Source organism: Capra hircus, chromosome 22 (genome assembly GCF_001704415.2).
Source record: "Capra hircus breed San Clemente chromosome 22, ASM170441v1, whole genome shotgun sequence".
Taxonomy (NCBI): Eukaryota; Metazoa; Chordata; class Mammalia; order Artiodactyla; family Bovidae; genus Capra; species Capra hircus.
The window spans coordinates 38,612,432-38,632,864 of NC_030829.1; the positions used below are offsets into that span (position 1 = coordinate 38,612,432).

General features: G+C 41.9%; 1 protein-coding gene across 22 annotated transcripts in view; it reads left to right on the forward strand.

Annotated features, from left to right (window-relative positions):
• The window catches only part of CADPS (calcium dependent secretion activator), a 480,914-nt gene that overhangs the window by 214,110 nt on the left and 246,371 nt on the right, over positions 1–20,433 (forward strand). For all 22 annotated transcript variants that reach the window (XM_018038339.1, XM_018038330.1, XM_018038334.1 and 19 more), the window contains exons 4-5: positions 7,650–7,730; positions 17,178–17,411. In XM_018038339.1, the coding sequence (XP_017893828.1) occupies positions 7,650–7,730; positions 17,178–17,411 (315 nt within the window). The remainder of the gene's footprint in view (positions 1–7,649; positions 7,731–17,177; positions 17,412–20,433) is intronic.

The window sequence follows — 20,433 nt, forward strand, 5'->3', positions numbered from 1 at the left end:
AGGGTCTCCCAGATGGGTCCCTTTTCCCTGAGATATAGACTTATTTGCATAGTGTGGGTGCTTCCTCCCTGCCTCCTCCTCTTCTCCCCCCACACCAAATTCTATCCATGGCCATGAGAAAAGTGAGGCACATGGGAGAACTGCCTAGCGAGCATGACCCAAAATGTGTGGGGTATTCACATGTACTACCCATGTGGTCAGATAAGTTTGGGAAATATGGACCCACACAACCTCGCCTTCATGTAGGATTTCCCACTTAGGTGTCTTCTTGCTTCTCAGAAAGGGGAGAGAGGAACACACACAACCCTATCTCGTGGAGGGTCCCTAGGACTCGTGTTCCCCCGAGTGTAGCTTTGAGAAATGCTCCTCTAGGCTTTTCAGAGACTCCTGGAACATAATCTCTGAGGGTTTGTTATTTATCAGATAACGGGGTTGTGGACAGAGAGATCATGGCTCTGGCCTGACATCTTCCGGCTAAGTTCAAATCAAGAACAGAACACAAGTACCTCTGGTCCACACCAGGGCTCCCCTGTCCCCCAGCCTGGTTTCTTTCATACATCGCAAAGGGCACGGAGGGGAGGTAACATCTGATGAGCACCCGTCCTTAAAAGAGTTCATTCTAGAAATGAGTTGCTAAGCTATAGGATCTCGTATGGGCACACCATTATCATTCCACTCCATCATGCTCTAAGCACACTGAGGTGGGTATCTTATCTTCTCCCCTTTTTACAGACTAGGAAACCGAGGCTTAGAAGGGTTCAGTCACCTGTTTGATCCCTTTGAGTAAGGAAATTGCGGAGTCAAGGTTTGAACTCAAGTCAGCCTGACTTCCCTTGCAGCACAAGGTCTCATTCAGTCCTTTCAGTAGCTGTGCAAGGTGAAAATAGTCCTCCCTCTGCAATTAAAACCCACTCCAGTGTTCTTGCCTGGAAAATCCCAGGAACGGGGGAGCCCGGTGGGCTGCCGTCTATGGGGTCGCACAGAGTCGGACACGACTGAAGCGACTTAGCAGTAGCGGCAGCAGCAGCAGCTGCAGTCAAAAAACTGAGACTCAGAGAGGTTAAGAGAGATGAGAGTCCTGCAGCCAAGGATTGGGATAGCTGGGCACAGACTCCCCCTGGGGGTCCTCCCCTGTGTGGCGTTCCTGCCAGTGCTAGCTAGCCCGACAGCCAAGATGGGCTGAGTTCTCGTGTCTACATTGACTGAAAGGGCACAGCGGTGAGTGGAGACAATCCTAGACCTCTGGATGGGCTTGAACCCCTGGCTGAGGTGATACTTGTCTGCATTAACCCTGTGCCGAGCTTAGTTCTCCATCACTTTAAAAGAAAAGCCCAGAGAAATGGTTCCTTTTGCTTGGCTGGCAAATCAAAACAACCATGCTGCCTCTGTCTGACCCCTGCTAGTAGGAAGATTATTTGGCTAATTAGGTAAAAAGCCTTCATGCACATGTACATATTTTAACCCTAATGAGCTGTCGGCAGGAAAGGTTTGCCCTTGGCCTGGTTCGCCAGCAGATCTCTCCTTTTCTTGGTGGAAAAGACCAGCAAGGTAAACAGAACCTTGTTTCCATGGAAGCTCCGTGCTGACTTTTTCTTTTCAGCTCTTGAAAATAATTTCTTGATTTCTCTTTATTGTGGAGGGGCCTCATCCAGTGGGTCTGTGGAGCCTTTTGGTGGAGGTTGGCCCCTCTCTCACACCAGACTGTTTTCAGGAGCTTTGGTTGCATTTCTGTTTCCATCTTTCCTTCAGATTATTAACTCTCAGACAGCAGTGTCCACCTTCTGGTCACTCCTGCTAATTAAAGTCCAACAGAGCAAAGGACTTGACCCTGGAGAAAGTAGGATACACTGAAAAGCCGAGGAAATTTGTCCAGAAATGGAAGCCCCTGTCAGTTTCCTTTTTGGGCACAGAAGATTAGACCAAGACACCCACACCCACACCTGGCAGGGACACTAGCCCATCCGGCACCTTTCATCTGAATCTTTGATGCCCCATTGTGGGCCATGTCAGAATGACAGCCAGCATGAGCTGTTCTTATAACACAGCCAGCAGCCACTATTTCCTAAGTGTTTGCTGCGTGCCAAGGAGTGGGCTAAATGCTTTATATCTGTGGTCTCGGTGAATCCCCATTACTTCTTGGGTAGACGTATTATCCTGATTATTCAGATGAGGAGGCCTGAGCACAGAGAGGTTAAGTAACTTGCCCAAGGTCACACAGCTACTAAGTGGCAGAGCCAGGATAAGGACATGCCTGTTGCTGTCATTTCTTAGGGAGGCCTCTGGCACTGCTGCAGCCTGCCCAGAAGAAATCAGTCATGATAGGAAACAGAGGGTAGCTATTTTTCTTCCCCCCAGTCATGGGGCGGGGAGGGGTGGGGATTCTTTGTATTGATTAAACAAAGTAAGAGTGAGAAGTTAATTGTCAGGGCCAAAAAGAACACCAGAACAACTCAATAACAAAAGAAAGTCAATGTTAAGCAGAACAAAAAGAGTTCCAGGTTGAGGCAGGGCCAACTCCATTTCACATGGCTCATTCCATTTTACCACATTCCTGTACATTACAGAGACTGTTTCCTTGTCTATAAGATGGTGATGATAAAGGTACCTTCCTCATAAAGATGTTTTGCATGGGGAATTTTCCACACTACCCTGTGGAACACTTGTTTTCACTGAAATAACTATGTCAAAGACAATATTAAATGCAGTTAAGTAGGCTTATTTACTACAGAATTTCCCTAAATATTATGTAAATATGCATTATGAATTTTCAGGAGGAAGCAATGTTTCCTGGCCCAGAATCCTTTTCCTGGGAGAATGCATGTTAAGATTTATTTCTTGGAACCCCTGAGAAAAGGGTTTAATATATGTCATATAATACCTGCTCTTGAAATAGGCGTCAGTAAATGCTAATCCCTTCTCTTATGTGTCCAAATTATTCAAATAATCATACCTATTCTGTCTAGATTTTGAGCTCCATAGAGTCAGGGCTGGGTCCGTCTTGTTCCTTTCTGTATTCCAGTATTACGCATAGCAAGACATTCCATAAAAGTTTGATGAACAAATAGGTAAACCAATGAATGAATGACATTTCATATAGACCTAGCCTGCTCATCATCTTCACTGCTGGCTTCCTTTGCCATTTGTAGTTGTATTTGGTGAGGCCAGTGGGAGCCCTCAGACACCTCTGAGAATTTTCATAATGGAAATAGTTCTGTTACATTTTTTTTTTTCAGTTTTAACCTCTGTGAGCACCATATCTTCTGATAGAACCCGTAACTGTAGCCTCTAACCAAATAATTTTGCTTCTTCTCAGTGAAGTAGTCAGAGATATATATATATATATATATTGCATAATATTTTGAACAAGACATTCATTTCTAAGTGTTCCCAGTGGATTTGCACCTGGATCTGAAGAGGTCTGAAGTTTCCAGGAAACAGACTGAAAAGAACTTCATTGGAGCGTAAACCAGCCCTGAGGATACCAGGTTTCCTGTGTGTGCCAGTTGTCAAGCAGTGACAGATGGCCCACTGGTCAGTGCTGTGACTGCTGATTAATTTAGAACAGGATTTCCAACTCTTGTTCTTTGGGCATTATGCAAAAAAATAAAATTTTAAGTTAAATAATAGTTGAACTGTTTCAAAATCTGACAGTTTTCCTTACTGAAGAACTCAGAAACTGTATTTCAACACAGCATTTTCCAGGCTTATCTAACATTCTTTTGGAGCCTTTCCAAGTCCTTTCTTCTGGAGTATTTATTACGGTGGTTGTTCTGCAGAACACCCTTTGAGAAATGCTAGATATATGGCCAAAAGTTACAATCCAGTCTTCATGATCTAGGAAATAGTTCTGCTCATCAAAACTCTGGAACAGCAAAATTGTGTAAAGCAATTATCCTTCAATAAAGAAATAAATTAATTTTTTAAAAAACCTGTGGAAGAGAGAAGATAAAGCAACAAATTAATTGAATAGGGTGATAAAAAGAGCATAAAGCCAGGTAGATTATTGTTTTGTAGAACAAACCAAAGGCGGCTATTCATGGTACTTCAAAAAAAAAAAAAAGATTGTAAATTATCCAGCTTTCTTATTTATATCATAGTAGACATAATTATTTTTGTATAATTCTTCTGTGTATTCTTGCCACCTCTTCTTAATATCTTTTGCTTCTGTTAGGTCCATACCATTTCTGTCCTTTATTGTGCCCGTCTTTGCATGAAATGTTCCCTTGGTATTTCTGATTTTCTTAAGAGATCTCTAGTCTTTCCCATTCTATTGTTTTCCTCTATTTCTTTGCATTGTTCACTTAGGAAAGCTTTCTTATCTGTCCTTGCTGCTCTTCATTCAAATGGGTATATCTTTCCTTTTCTCCTTTGCCTTTGGCTTCTCTTCTTTTCACAGCTGTTTGTAAGGCTTCCTCACACAACCATTTTGCCTTTTTGCATTTCTTTTTCTTGGGAATGGTCATGATCCCTGCTTCCTGTAGAGTCACAAACCTCTGTCCGTAGTTCATCAGGCACTCTGTCTATCAGATCTAATCCCTTGACTCTATTTCTCATTTCCACTGTATAATCATAAGGGATTTGATTAAGGTCATATCTGAATGGTCTCGTGGTTTTCCCTACTTTCTTCAATTTAAGTCTGAATTTGGCAATAAGGAGTTCATGATCTGAGCCACAGTCAGCTCCCGGTCTTGTTTTTCCTGATTGTGTAGAGCTTCTCCCATCTTTGGCTGCAAAGAATATAATCAGTCTGATTTCAGTATTGACCATCTGGTGATGTCCATGTGTAGAGTCTTCTCTTGTTTTGTTGGAAGAGGGTGTTTGCTATGACCAGTGCGTTCTCTTGGCAAAACTCTATTAGCCTTTGCCCTGCTTTATTCTGTATTCCAAGGCCAAATTTGCCTGTTACTCCAGGTATTTCTTGACTTCCTATGCTGGATCATCAAAAAACCAAAAGAGTTCCAGAAAAACATCTACTTCTGCTTTATTGACTACACCAAAGCCTTTGACTGTGTGGATCACAACAAACTGTGGAAGATTCTTAAAGAGATGGGAATACCAGACCACCTGACCTGCCTCTTGAGAAATCTGTATGCAGGTCAGGAAGCAACAGTTAAAACTGGACATGAAACAGCAGACTGGTTCCAGATAGGGAAAGGAGTACGTCAAGGCTGTATATTGTCACCCTGCTTATTTAACTTATATGCAGAGTACATCATGCGAAATGCCGGGCTGGATGAAGCACAAGCTGAAATCAAGATTGCCGGGAGAAATATCAATAACCTCAATATGCAGATGGTATGACCCTTATGGCAGAAAGTGAAGAACTAAAGAGGCTCTTGGTGAAAGTGAAAGAGGGGAGTGCAAAACTTGGCTTAAAATTAAACGTTCAGAAAACTAAGATCATGGCGTCTGGTCCCATCACTTCATGGCAAATAGATGGGAAAACAGTGGAAACAGTGAGAGACTTTATTTTTTTGGGCTCCATAATCACTGCAGGTGGTGACTGCAGCCATGAAATTTTTTAAAAGACGCTTGCTCCTTGGAAGAAAAGTTATGACCAACCTAGACAGCATATTAAATAGCAGAGACATTACTTTGCCAACAAAGGTCTGTCTTATCAAAGCTATGTTTTTTCCAGTTATGTGTGGATGTGAGAGTTGGACTATAAAGAAAGCTGAACACCAAAGAACTGATGCTTTTGAACTGTGGGGTTGGAGAAGACTCTTGAGAGGTCCTCGGACTGCAAGGAGATCAATCCAGTCAATCCTAATGGAAATCAGCCCTGAATATTCATTGGAAGGACTGATGCTGAAGCTGAAACTCCAATACTTTAGCCACCTGGTGCGAAGAACTGACTCATTTGAAAAGACCCTGATGCTGGGAAAGATTGAAGGCAGGAGGAGAAGGGAACGACAGAGGATGAGACGGTTGGGTGGTATCACCAACTCAACGGACATGAGTTTGAGTGAACTCTGGGAGTTGGTGATGGACAGGGAAGCCTGAGGTGCTACAGTCCATGAGGTCACAAAGAGTCAGACACGACTGAGTGACTGAACTGAACTGAGACATAACTTATTTTCTGTACCATTTCATAGCGTAGATGACTTTCTTTTTTTTAAGTGTGGAGTTGGGTTTTCATCTTCAAATTTCTGAATAAAAATGGCTCTTTAAAGAAAAAGATTTAGAAAACTCACAAGTTCTTAATTGACTTTTTGTTGTGAGTTAATATGTTCTGAAATGAAGAATAGAGCACATCCCTTTTGAATGTCACTGTTCTGTACTTATTAAACTCTTCTGTGAATAAAATAATGTATCAATTACTGAACAAAACAGACTCATTACAGTTTGAAGGGTAATGCTAAGCTTACTTAGAAATGAAGAGAGAATTTTTAATTCCTAGAGCAGGGGTCCGTGACTATGGCCCACCACCTGTTGTTCATAAAATTGTATTAGAACACACCACCGCTCATTTATTTAGATGTTGTCTGTGTCTGTTTTCATGGTTCATTGGAAGAAATGAGTCACGGCAGCAGAGAGCTTATGGCCCTCAAAGCCTAGAGTATTCATTGTATGGCCCTTTGTAGAAATGCTTAGAATATATTTCACAGATTTGTAGAAATATGGGAAAGGGATGCTGGAGATTATGTAACCAACACCTTTATTCTATAGATGGTAAAAACTGACACCAGAGAAGTTAGGGGATTGTCTCCCCATCAGAAAAGACAAAGATAGATTTCTTTTTTTGAACCACATGTAAATTTAATATAGATGTGCCAAAAGTCAGCTGAGTGGGTAACTAACCTCAAATTTCACAAACAGTTCATTGGTGACCTTCCTTTGAAGCATACTCAGTATAGTTTCTAAGGCATGCCTTCAATTAGTTAGAAGGAGACATGCAGCTACTTCTCTTATACTGTTTAATTTTTCATTGATTTTTACTGGAATATAGTTGCTTTACGGTGTTGTGCCAGTCTCTGCTGTAGAACAGAGTGAGTCAGCTGCACGTATGCAGATATCCCCTCTGATTTGGATTTCCTCACCGTGCAGGTCACCACACAGCATTGAGTAGAGTTCCCTATGCTTCACAGTCGGTTCTATTAGTTATCTATCAATATTGTATACATAGTAGTGTATATAAGGTATCAACACCACCTGAGAGGCTGCTGCCATCTGGAGTACTGGTTGAGAAGGTCTCAGGGCTCAGAGAGAAAGGATGCAATAACTGACTAATGGTCCAGGGGTGGGAGAATAGCAGGAAATATGCTATGTAGGTGCTTTGGATGCGAACTGTGTCTGCTCCATAAATCCCTAATGGTTATATTACTGTCTCTTTCCCTGTATGTCTGCCCTGTGAACACTTTCTTCATTGGACCCCAAACAGAAGTGCTGCATCAGGCCCTCATTAGAAACACTACTGCCTAGAAGTTCATAAGTGCTTCTATCCAAGTTCATTCAGATGCCTTTCTTAGGAATAGCCTGCCTGCCCCATCACACTCTGTCTAAAAGGATTTGTCTGTCACACAGTACTTAAGTTTTAGTGAAATAGGTCCATGGGAGCACAGAGTAAGAGTGTTAATTGTAAAGTCATGAGTTCCTGGGCTTTTGTCGTCACCCCAATTCAAAGTCTCCATGTTTGTGCTTTTGTGCAGCTGGACAATCCGGATGAGCAAGCAGCCCAGATCAGACGAGAGCTGGACGGCCGTCTCCAAATGGCAGACCAAATAGCCAGGGTAAGGAAACGCTGGGGGACCAGACCTGAGTCCCACACAGGGAGCACACGGACTATTAAGGGCTGTGGAAAGACAAAACTGAGAATCAGAGAGGAAGAAAGATGAGGATAGTCATCCTGATGGAGTCCTCAGCCCTCCTCCTCGGGGCCACTGTCCTTGAGACAATGCATGTATTTCCTGTACTCCAATCCATACTCAGATCCAGCCTTACCTTCCTTCTGAGTCCCTACCTTATGTTTCCACCTGTCTGTTGAGCATTTCCACTTTGATAATCCCCTTCATTTTAAGTTGGATGTATTCAAAATCTCCTTACCTTCTTCCTCTGACTGAGTGCACATACCTGCTTTTACTCCTCTTCATGTGGCCTCTGTCTAATTACTGTGGATGACACCTCCTGGTTATTGTCGATTTCTCCTTCCTTCCCACAACACTCCACACTGAGTCTGCCACTCAGCTCATTGATTCTGTCTCCCAAATGTGGGTCAGATCCCTTTTACTGCATTCCAGCACCACTGCTAGTGCTTCAGTTCAGGTCCTCATCTTCCAGGCCTGGATCTTACAGTAGCCTCCAAATGGGGATCCACTCCCTCACCATTTTCTGTCCATCCTGCACATAATTGTCATTCTAAACCTTGTATATGGACATCTCAAAACAGAGCCTCAGAATCCTTCAATAGACTACTCCACTGTCCTCAGAAGAGAAGCTTGCTCCTTTAGAAGGACATTCAAGGCTCTTAATCCACAAACTGTGTCCTTCCTTACTGGCCTCACCCTCCCATTACTTTCCCACCAGGACTCCCCATTCCAGCTGCGCAGAATGTCTCCCTCTAATGCGTCCAGGCCCTTTCCAGCCCCAGTGCCTTTGTACTCATTAATGTTTCAACCTGGAATGACCTTTCTCCTCTCTTCTACTTATCACGCCGTCCTACTCAGCCTTCAGTCCTCAACTTAAGACCCCTTCTCTAAGAGCTTGTCCTCCCCACTTTTGTGCTTTCTTTTTTTCCATATGTAAACCCTTATAATGACAGTTCATTGAATGGTGATTCTTCATTGGCATGACTGAGTCGCCCAGTAGGTAGGATTGCTTTAGAGTTGGGATTATCTCTTCCTCATGATGACTATGAGCCTAAGTATTATCTGCTATTTGTGTTGTTGTTCATAGTAGTCACGCTAGTGGTGTTTATTGAGTATTGCCTTTGTGTCAAGCATGTTAAATGCTTTACATGTACCATCTCATTCAGTCCTCCAAACAGTCCTGCAACAACATTTCAGTTATTCTTGTTTTAGAGATGGGAAAAATCTAAGCTAAACAGTTCTGTAATAGTTAAGAGACTGCACTAGACCTTTAACTCAAATCTGACTAAGTATCAGGACTGGAACAGGGTGAGGTACCCACCTCAGATTCAGAATTTAAAAATTCCGGGTGGGAGGATGTGGGCATCAAAATAATATTTTAATGCAGTACTTTAAAAATCATAACCAATGCAAAAATATCCATGAAGAAAAAAATATCAACGTTTTAAATAACAGTATCTTACTGGTTCCTATGGTAGCCACAGGCCTTGTGTGCATGTGAGGGTGGGGGCTGTGGGAATTGAGGATGGGGAAGATGGACACAGAGTAGAGCTTGGCATTTAGCCTTCCTCTTTATGGGAAGAAGTGTATCAGGATTTGCACACATGGAAAGGAATTCTACTGGAGGAGAAACCCCAAGAGAGACTCCAAGAAGCAGGAAAATTCCCTGTCATGCTCAAGCACTTCTGTTGAAATATTTTGCATCTAGTTTTTGGACACCTTCAAAGTTTATACTCGAGTCAGTCTGGTGGCTAAAAATAGTATCCAGTTGTTTGGCTAAAGGTAGTGTAAAAGACTCTCAGTTTGAAAATCCTGCTTAATGTGGGAGTAAACATCAATAAGGCTTTAAAATGTACTTCTCTAAAGTCAGTGTCTCCTTGGCAGATTATCCAGAAAATAGAGGTCATTTCATCCAGGCCCTGCTCTTAGGCAGCTATTATATCCACAGCTAGTAAGTATTCATGCCACTTAAAATTTTATACACACTTCTAAAATGAGCTCATGGCACCTTTATTTTAGTTGTCTTGTTTACTTTGAGGCTTAACAAGATAATTTTAGAAACTCACGTAAGCTAATTTTAATTTTTAAAATATCATGGATGAACAGCTGTTAACATAGTGAGCCAAGTTGCTCATTTCTGATCAGTAGATGAGGAAATTCTCTCCCCTGGCCCACATCACTGGATACTCTGACACCAAATAGAGTATTACTGACGACTTAGAATTCGAGTTTCTTGAACAGGGAAATATGCAACTGAAGTGAATCTGGGTCAAATTTTACAGAGAATGGAGAATGATTTCAGAGTATATTGAGGGTATATTTAAGCATTCAGGAGGATTTCTGTGAGCCTGCCCACTACTATCTTCTGCTGTCCTGGACATTTACTGCCTTCTTTTGCAATATTCATTCACGCCCTTGGCCTCCTTGCCATAGTCACTTGGTCCTGGAAGTGAGCTCCTCATGCAAGTGAAATCAATCACAGCTTCCAGCCTATCCTGGCCACCAGTGATTGGTCCAGAAATGGGTGCACCTAACCAGTGAAACCCCTGAGACCTATGGACCATGAACTAACAGAGCTGTGTTGTGTAGTGGTAAAAAAGATGTTTGCAGTCATGTTCAATTCTTCCATGTAGGGAAGAGAAGAGAAGAGAGTGAAGCCAATATACAGAAATAAACAGAGACAGAATATACCGAGATCCTCAGGATGTTCAAACCCCCTAAATCTTCGTCTTGACCTGCAGCTATAGAACTGCTTTTTGTCCTGTTTAGTGGAATGCCAAGGAAAATAAATTCTCCTTCTGCTTAAACTAACCTGGCTAATACTAAGGAAGAGTGAGAACTATCTTGTCTATTAGAAATTAAATAAAGTATCAAGTTCTTAGATAAAAGCTAGTTCATGAAGAGATTGAAACAAAGCACCCTTGCTTGTCTTCTTTCAGCATGTCCTGATTTTTCTATTTCTAGCATCACAGTGAATTTTATTGAGGGTGTGCAATTCAACCCATATGGCTGAACTTCAGCTCCTGTAAATATCATAACCAGAAATTCCTGGAAATAGATGTCATCTGCCATACGTAATTCACTCTGTTCTCTGAATTATAAGATAAGTGTCTTGATTGCAAATTAGAAGCTCCAACACAGGGAAGCTTTTTACAAGAGGGTATCAATTCTAAGAATTAGGGAATGTCTCACAGAGCCCATGGGCAAGTGATAGCCAAGATCTAGGAAGGATATGGAACCAGGGGCCACCCAGGGGTCAAAGTTTCCCCTCTTCTCTTGAGTCTGTGTGTCCCATTCATTATTCCTTCTTTCTCTGCAAATCATCTTTCTTTGCTTCTCAAATGAGAAACATAGCTATTCCACAGGTTTTTAGTATGGCCAGATAGGAAATGATTCAGCCAATCAACCTGTCTCTCATATATCTCTCCCTCTCTCCTCTTTCCCCTTTTTTCACTACCCCTTTCACCTTCACAATCTCAAGAGTCAGGCCTCTGAATGACCCAGCTTAGTTCAAGGGCCAGCCCCTGGAGCAGTTGATCATACCATGAAAGGGAGTAAGGGTCTTAATGAAACACGTGGATGCTGGTGATGCATCACTGAGGGTGAGGATTCTAACTTTAAAAGCAGGGCTGTGGGTAGAGTGGTCATTATAAATTGGGAGCTGCTTGAAGATATACACAAAATAACTATTGCTTATGTGGTGTTTACTGTGTGCCCAACTCTCTCCTAATCATTTTACATCTGAGAACCTCTCTGACCCTCCAACAACTTTAGTTTATGAGAAAGGTTCTATTATTATCCCCTTTTGAGGATAATAGAGGAGGTTGGGGCATAGACGTTAGAGGCCTTGGCCAAGGTCATTCAGTGACCAGAACCTTCTCTCTTAACCATCATGCACACTACCATCCCAAAATGCCATCCCAAACACAAAGCTTCATTTCCCCATCATCCCAATCCAAGGGTTTGACATGCCTTTCACCCAGGCCTTTACCTTTCTGCATCCTGACCTCTCTCTGATAATCAGTCCTTTATTAAATCACACTGGCTGTGTGATTTCACATGAAGTCTTATTCAGACCTGTGACAGACAATTCTGGGCGTTGCAACAATTCTCCCCAATTCAGGCACATCAGAAAGTGTAAGTGGTGCACCAGAGTGCACCTAGCTAATAAGGAGTCAGCTGAGTGCTTTAATTCCAAGCTTCATGTTCTTTCTTTTCAATAGTCAGATGACAGGCAGGAAGTTCCACCAGGACAAGACTGTCCCAGCCCCTGCCTCCCTGACGGTTGCCTCTCCTGGAGCCTGCTTTCTCTCTTCCACAACAATTTACTGTGCATTCCCTTCAGGTCATCCGGAGGCCCAAATGAAGCAGTATCACATAGCAGGCAGAATGGGCTCCTGGAATTCTGAATCCCTTCTACTTTGATTACCTTGGAATCTGGGAAAGAGGTGGTAGGGACCTTGGTGGTTCTGCCAGCAGCATTCTCATCCTCATGCAGTTAAACAACAGGCAGGTGTTTGTCCTTTCTTCCTCAGAGAGAAAGGAGCCAAGTGTGAGGTGGCTTTCCTCCATCCGCAGCCCTACTGTGTAATCTGTCAATTCAGTTACACCAGCATCCAACAAATCATCAGACAGACGGCTTTGTGAGCCCTCACTGTGAACATCAGACACGCTGCCTTAAAAGCTCCATGAAGGGGCCTGAATGCATTTCTAAAAATCTGGTAGGAAAGACTTCTTAATCCCTGCTCAAACATTTTCCCAAATCCTCTCATGTTGACATTAAAGTTTCCCCAGATTTCACCCAGGAATTAAGTCTAAGTTATTTAAATTATGTGATTAGAAGTTGACATTGGAGCTTACACCGGCAGCTTGTGGCATTAGTGCTGCTGTGATATTTGCCAGTTCTTTTGGCCACATTTTGGGGTAAAATTCCAAAATTTTTGAGCTAATTATATAAGACAAATACAGCTTCTGCAGTATTAGAGGCAGAGGTCTGGGAGTGAAATACCGTTGGTTTTTCAAGCTATCATTTAAATGTTGAGTTGCCATTTAAACCCTATTCTCTGCAGAGCAAAATGACTATCTCATTCCGTGGTCCCATTGCAAACATGATGATGTGCCTATGTGAGAAACAGCATCCAGATATTTCTGTGATGGAAAAGTTCTGCTCCATGCATTGCCAAAACTCAAATCAGAGTGGATCCTCTCCTTCCAGAGAATGATACCACCTCCACCTTAATGAATGTTCTTGGACCTGGCATCTATCCTAGGTAAAAAAGTAGCACAGTGTCCAAGCATATAAATTTAGTTCAATTTTTTTCCTGAAAAATGTGTGTAGGGAGCATCTCCCTGACTCTGAACTTTGACAGGTAGCTAAGAACCCAGGGGAATCTGACTTCAAAGAAAAATCTAAATACCAGGGAGGTTCATTCAAGGGAAAGTAAGTCTATGTAATTCATAAAAGCTAGGAAGTTCAATGAAGCCACTTAAGCACCACTTTGAGTAAAAGAACCAATCCAGGAAGCTGTACTAGCTGTGCCCCAAATGCTTCTAGTATCTGTGATGCTGATTTTGACCATTACTACCAAGACCTCCTTTCTCTCATTTAACACACTCACCCTTCCCCCATCACTCCCTACGCTTTCACCCATCTCCCAGCATCATACAGGCCACATTGGCTGGTGATGGTGGGGTGGCCACTGCTGTGGAGGACTTGGCTCTGGCCCATGCTCGGCTGAGCACTGTGAGCTGTACAGCGAGGTGTGTGGAGGGTGCTCACTGCTGAGAGGCCCCGAAGGATTCACCTCGGCCCTGGTGCCACTTGGGGCCAGATAATCCAGCCCTGTTGTGTGGGGCCTGGGTTTCAACTCAGTTCTGCTGATTATGGATAAAACTTCTGTATCTCATTTTTGTCCAGAAAATGGGAATAAATAGCAGCACCAGCCTCACTGGGTTGTGGAAAGATTAAAGCAGGTAGAGCATATAACTTAATACCCAGGAACCTGTAAATGCCACCTAGCAGCATGATCTTTTCTGTGTTCACCACTATTACAATTGCTATTGTTGTTATTAGAGTGCTAGAGGTAGCATGGTGCCTGATATAATTTGATATGTATATCTGTGTAGGAATATATGTATATATGCGTTTACATATATGTGTGTGTGTAAATATACATATATATGGGCTGAGTATATGTGTATTCATAGATATGTATGCCTATGAATGCTCAGTGGTCAAAAAGTATTAATGTTTATTATCTCTTACTCTTCACAATAACTTTTTAAGGTTTGTCATTCACATTTCAGATATAAACACTGTTATTCAGACAGGTGAAGAAATCTGTTCAAAGTCACGTAACTAGTGAATGGCAGGCCCAGGATTCAAGGCAAGTCTGTTTCACTGGTGTGGACTGGATAAGGCTCCTCAGTGCCCCTTTGTACCTGCACACGCTTCTTACACCACATGTGTCACATGGTGCCTGGGCACTTTCTGGCGATCCCCCCAACCTTGGACACCTACCTCTCAGCTGAGTCTTTTATTCCTAGTGATAGCTGTACTGTCTAACGGGTGCTAGGAGCCCAGGAAGGGTCTGAGAAATTGTGCTGACTTGGCATGTCTGTAGGCAAGCTCCGCATCTGGAGAGTGTCCTTGTACCAACAGCCTTCCTTCTGACCATCTACAATGTCATTCGGTATGAGTGAAAATGAAGAGACATAAAAGCAAAGCAAATGACTGAGAGAGCTGTTAGCACTTTCAAATGCTGTTTTTCAAGAAGTTCCCCAAATCCCTCAGTGTGGCCGAGCATCAGTAACTCTGGAAGGAATTGTCCTTGGGAGGCCATCCCTACTGTGGAATGTTATCATCCCAAAACCAAAATGAATGACCAGCAGAGAATTTCTGTGGGAGACTTTCTCCACCCGTGTGCTGTGTCTTTCATAAAGCAATATGAATAAGCAATCCTTTTGTCAAGGCTGATTTACTTTTATGCTTGGGAATGTAGCAATTGAGATGGACGACTACATTTTCCTTATTTTGGCACAACTTCAGCTTTGAAATGTGTTTATAATGGGTGTGCTGCTGAAGACACCACTTTAGAACCTCAGCCGAGATTGACAGAATGCTATTGCGTCTCAAGGCTTAAGTACTCAGAACAGAGAAATGGCCTTGTTTTCCCTTGCAGACCTGTTTTATGAGCCTGTTTTTATGCTGTTGTTAGGAACTGTCCAAGTTCAGGGAGGAGTGATCACTCTGGATTTTTCCAATATTCTGCTGTAGAAAGTTTGGTGGAAGCCACCTCTGGGTCAGAGTGGTGGTGTCTGTAACCACTGAGTTTTCTTCCAGAGTTTCAAGACTGTGGCAGAGTTTCAAGGCCTTTCAAATGAAAAGGCTTTCAGTGAGTCCCAAAGATGTGTGTGATGAGGGATCACAGTTAATAGTAAAGCTGATTGGCAGGAAAGAACCCACTTCCTAGTCAGGATGGCTTTTCTCTCCATCTCCATGGCAACTGCAGGGCCAGCCGCTTCTAGTACAAATTAAAGATACCACTTACCCAGCTCCAATATCCCATACAGATATGAGGTTTGGGCCAAAATATAAGGAGAAAGGAGATATATGACTGTAACAGCCTTCAGGCTATTATTATGTAACCTTTGCTACTTGGCAGCCTTAACATAAATTAACTTACCTCATCCTTCTCTTCACTTGTAAGAAGCACCATGTTGAAAAAGAGATAGGGAAATATTTGCAACCGTGTTCAGCTTATATAGACCTTCTTGGATTTATGGTTGCCTGTTATATTTTTCATGGAAAATCAGCAAATACAAGTGGCCCTGTCTTAGCCACATCAACCCAATGTCAAACTCATCCTCATCCATCACACTCAGCCCAAGGGTCACCTTCTCTGGAAAGCCACCTCTGAATCTTTCAGGAAGACTTGACTTCTCATCTACTTCCATCATAGCGTCTACCTTGATGTTTCCAATCCGTGTTCCCTGTGATCCAGGTGGAGTTCTACCCTGAGCCACAGAGACGGAAAACACAACTCAGGTCTGAGCAATTCAACATGCCCCACCACTGGCCATGGAAACTGGTTCAGGGTATGCACATCAGTCAGAGTTCTGAGAATTCTGAGATAAAGATGATCCATCTTCTGTGAGCATCACGAGAGAAGATGTTCACTCTTTCTTTAGATAGGGTACTGTGGTATTGTGAAGTACAGGGCTTTAGCAACCTTTTTATGACATAAAGAGGAGCCAGACTGAGCATGAAGCCAACTCAGAGAAACTCAAACCCAGTGTTGAAGGAAAAACTTAGTTACAATGATATTATCTGACTCCTCATTCCAGCCTTGTCGGAAGCCGGTGCTACCCTAAAAGGACATTTTCAAACCAGTACATTCCTTTTATTGTTTAAGTCGGTTCAAATTGGATTTTTCTGTCACTTGCAAAAAAAAAACACGTCAAACTGGTTTGACTTGCCCCTCACCTGCTCAGTTATGGAGCTGGACAGCAGAGGGCTGATTCTTTGAGAAAAGAATCCAGAGTGTACTCATTCAAGATATCTAGACAACTTAGAGCTGTGAAGAAACACATAGCCTGGCTAAAGCAAGTTGCCATTACAACCGAACTCTTAAGAAAGGGAAAAATAGGGATATTTCCCAGTGGTCCAGTGGTTTATACTCCACACTTCTGTAGACAGTGTGGGTTCAATGATCCCACATTCTGCATGGGGTGGTCAAAAAAAAAGCAAAAATAGAGAGTTCAGTTCTGATACTGAGTTGTTTTGTCTTCTTTTCTAAGGAATTTTAATCATGTTTTTCATCACTTCATTAATTTTTCTTTCAGTTTTTCTTGAAAACAGTTAACTATTCCTCTTAGAAATAGCCACAGGCTACATTTGAAACATCTCAAATGAGCTCCTTTTGAATTATTCATGTGAGAAAAATCTCTATAGATATCCAGAAATAAGGTGTCTTTCTGTCTCCTCAACTTAAAAACAACTGACTGCATTTTCCTAAAAAAAGAAAAACAGTGTAATTTGAAACCAGATTTGAAAAAACATCACCCCATTTTTCATTCCATAAATCAAATATTCTGGAGATAACTAGGGGGGGAGAAGATAGAACTATAATAAAACATTTCTCTCTTACTGTATATTATGTGTTTCTTACCTGTTAGAGATGATAAATAACTAGAAGGCAGGCAGCTGTCTACTCAACTCGACTGAACATTTTCCTAGCATGTGCCACAGTATCTGGGAAAATTTCACTAGTTGTAGATGTCATCAGAACTCAGGGCTGAAAGATGAAAATCTTTTATGTAAATCAAGTCTTTATTTACTCCATGGCTCATTCCTTTCTTTTTCTTTACAAGGAACGCAAATTTCCCAAGTTCGTATCCAAAGAAATGGAAAACATGTACATTGAGGAGCTGAAGTCATCCGTCAACCTGCTCATGGCTAATTTGGAGAGCATGCCAGTGTCCAAAGGCGGCGAGTTCAAGCTTCAGAAACTCAAGCGCAGCCACAATGCTTCCATCATTGACATGGGTGAGGAGAGTGAGAACCAGCTGTCCAAATCAGACGTCGTGCTGTCTTTCTCCTTGGAGGTAAAAAGCCCTAAATCCTTGAGAGCTTCCTGGCAGAGCAGGCCAGACTGGGGTGATTAGATGCATCACAATCAGCTTAGTCTCCTTTTTGCTCCCCAGGAGCAGTTATTAAAATAACAGCTTGCTAGGCATGGGTCAGCTAATCAGCAAGTAATTTCCCATCTCCAGGAAACCATCCTTTTCCTTAGGAAATGCAATCTTAAGAACCACTTACTAAATTTAATGTTGAGTTACTTTGCCCGTCTTAAAGCAGTTCTGAAAGATTTTGTAAATATCTTGTACAATTTAGAAATTTTAACATTTTGGTAACCTATGTTCAAAAAAACCAAACAGTCTAGCTTCATTTCATGGTAGGTTGACAGTTTTCTCTCCAATTCCCTCTCCCATTGGCTTCTCCGTAGAAAGGCCCTTGTTGCAGTGGAGCCTTGTTTAGTTTGTCTCATCACCCCAGGAAAGAACGCCCTTGGGCCAGAATTATGGCAGAAGTCTCAACATGTCAGTAGTTCTCTGTCACTTTGGCTCACATGTTTGTTTATCATACATGGAATGTAAGGAGTGGATCTGATCTAATTGCATCAGAATTATTAAAAACTGATTCAGTGTACACATTCCAGCACCCCCAGAATTATTGACCCAAATCTCTAGAGGAGGAGACTATAAAATGGTGTGGCCACTTTTGAAAATAGCTTTGTGGTTTCTCAAAATGGCAAGCATAAAATTACCAGGTGATCCAACTTTTCCACTCTTAGGTGTCTGCCCTAGAGAGATGAAAATACATGTCTCCACAAAGACTTGCTTACAGATGTTTATAGCAGCATTATTCAGTATAGTAAAAAATGGAAACAATCTAAATGTCCATCAACAGGTGAATAAATAGACAAAAATGAATGCTCTTCACCAATTAAAAAATAATAAGCTACTGATACATTTTTAAAAATACAGACAAACCTCCAAAACATTATGCTTAGTGAAAGAAGCCAGATGCAAGAGTCCACATATTATTTGATGCCATTGATATGAAATGTCCAGAAAAGGCACATATCCAGAAACTGAAAGTAGGTTAGTGTTGCCCAGGACAGGAGGTAGAAATGATCATAAGGAAACTTATTGGGAGAGAGAAAAATGTTCCAAGCAGTGATTTGTTATGATAGTTGTACAACCTAATAAATTTATTGAAATTACCACATTGTACACTTGAAATGGTGAATTATATAATATGTAAAACATAATAAAACTCAATAAAATTGTCAGGAATAAAATCTCCACACGGAGCATAGCCCTGGAACGTGTGTTTTAAGGAGCTATCCAGGTACTCCTTACATACTCCAAAGTTGGAGACCCATTCATAAAATATGAAAGCTCAAACTCTGTAAGGATTTTATGATAATCCAAGGCAGGAAACTAAGAGAATAGATCAAATTTCTATAGATTTAATTAAAATTTGTAGAGATTAAATTAACATTCTAGAACATCATTAAGGCTTGCTGTGAATGAACTGCCGGTAATTTGTTTTACTGTGCTCAGTTCAGATTGGGATAGTCACATTGCAGTATTTTCAACATGTATCTTGCAAGTGGAAGAGGCAGTATTCAGTTAAATATAGAGCACTTGGTGCATGAAAAAATCACCAGTGTAATTTCACACAAATTTCCTTCTTTTTTTAAATACTGCCACCTGAGATACTGAATGCTTTTTCTTAGGTGTCTTTGAATTTGATTATTGCCAATTAAAGGTGGCAATTTATTCCCTACTGCCTCTTGTCTTTCTACTAAAAGGTGAGGGGAAAGTGGTTTATTGATTTTCATGAACTTCTAAGTCTGTAATTTTCTGATTCTTTATCAGTGCTCAATATTAAACAGCTGATTGTCAAAAGTACCCATGTGGATGAGTCCCAGCCGTACCCCCATGTGTACATGATTCAAACAGGTTGTAACTTGTAAGTGCAAGTACAAAATGAAATGCCCTAGGTTTCCCAAATACTTTGTAATTAGAACGCTAGATTGCTCATCATTCTAAGTCAGCAAGAGAAGGCCTTGTGTATCTGTTTGTGAATGTGTTTTGGTGGACACAGGGAGGGGAGCTAAAAAGAGGCAGAGAGAGAGAGGACTGTCATCTCATCAGGGCAGACTAGGTTTGAATTCGCGGCTAGTACTAGATAAATTTTGTGTAATTATAGAATTGCATGGCTGGAAGGGACAGAAGAGAACAGTCCCCTGAAGCAGGAGCACTGATGTCCAGGAACACAAGGGGAGTGTCCTTGAGCAGGTGGTGGTTGGGGAGAAGTGTTCTGATGAAAACCAGTAGGTATCTAGAATCCTTCACCATCATTCACTCAGTGAATCCTCACAACAACCCTTCAAGGCATTTGCAGATATGGAAACAAAGCCTTGGAGTAGTTAAGAACCTTGTAAATCATTACACAGCTAGTGAAGATGCAGGTTCAGGATTTGAACTCAGATCTTTAAAACTCCAAAAATTGTGTTCTTTCCCTAGAGCCTCTCATTTTTTTCATTTGATGGTTCTTTCCACCTAGTGAAAAGATGTTCAATTACATGCATCATCTCATTAGATCCTCACACAGTAGCCACAGAGAGAGAGAGAACCTGTACCATTATCCCCACTCTACAGATGAGGAAACTGAAGCTCAAGAGATTTAAAAGTAGAGTGACTTGATGGTCAAGATTTGCCCAGTATCTGATGAGTGGTATACTGGCTTCTGGATCTGCAGCATGAGTATGTGCATCACCAGGGAACTAGTTACAAATGAGAAGTCTTGGGCTCTACCCAAGACCTGCTTGTCAGCAGCTAAGTGGGTGAAGCCCAGCAGTGTCTGGCTTTTCCTTCCAGGCAATTCTGATTCACACTGAATTTGAGAATCCCTGGGCTATTATGCAGAAAATTGACTTGTGACTCCTGAGGCAGCGCAGGCCCTATTGTCTTAGGCTTCTTTGAATTGAGCCTGTTAAAGAAGTGTACATTTTTTCCACATCCATAATCTTCTCCTTGTGTAATGCCATTAGCT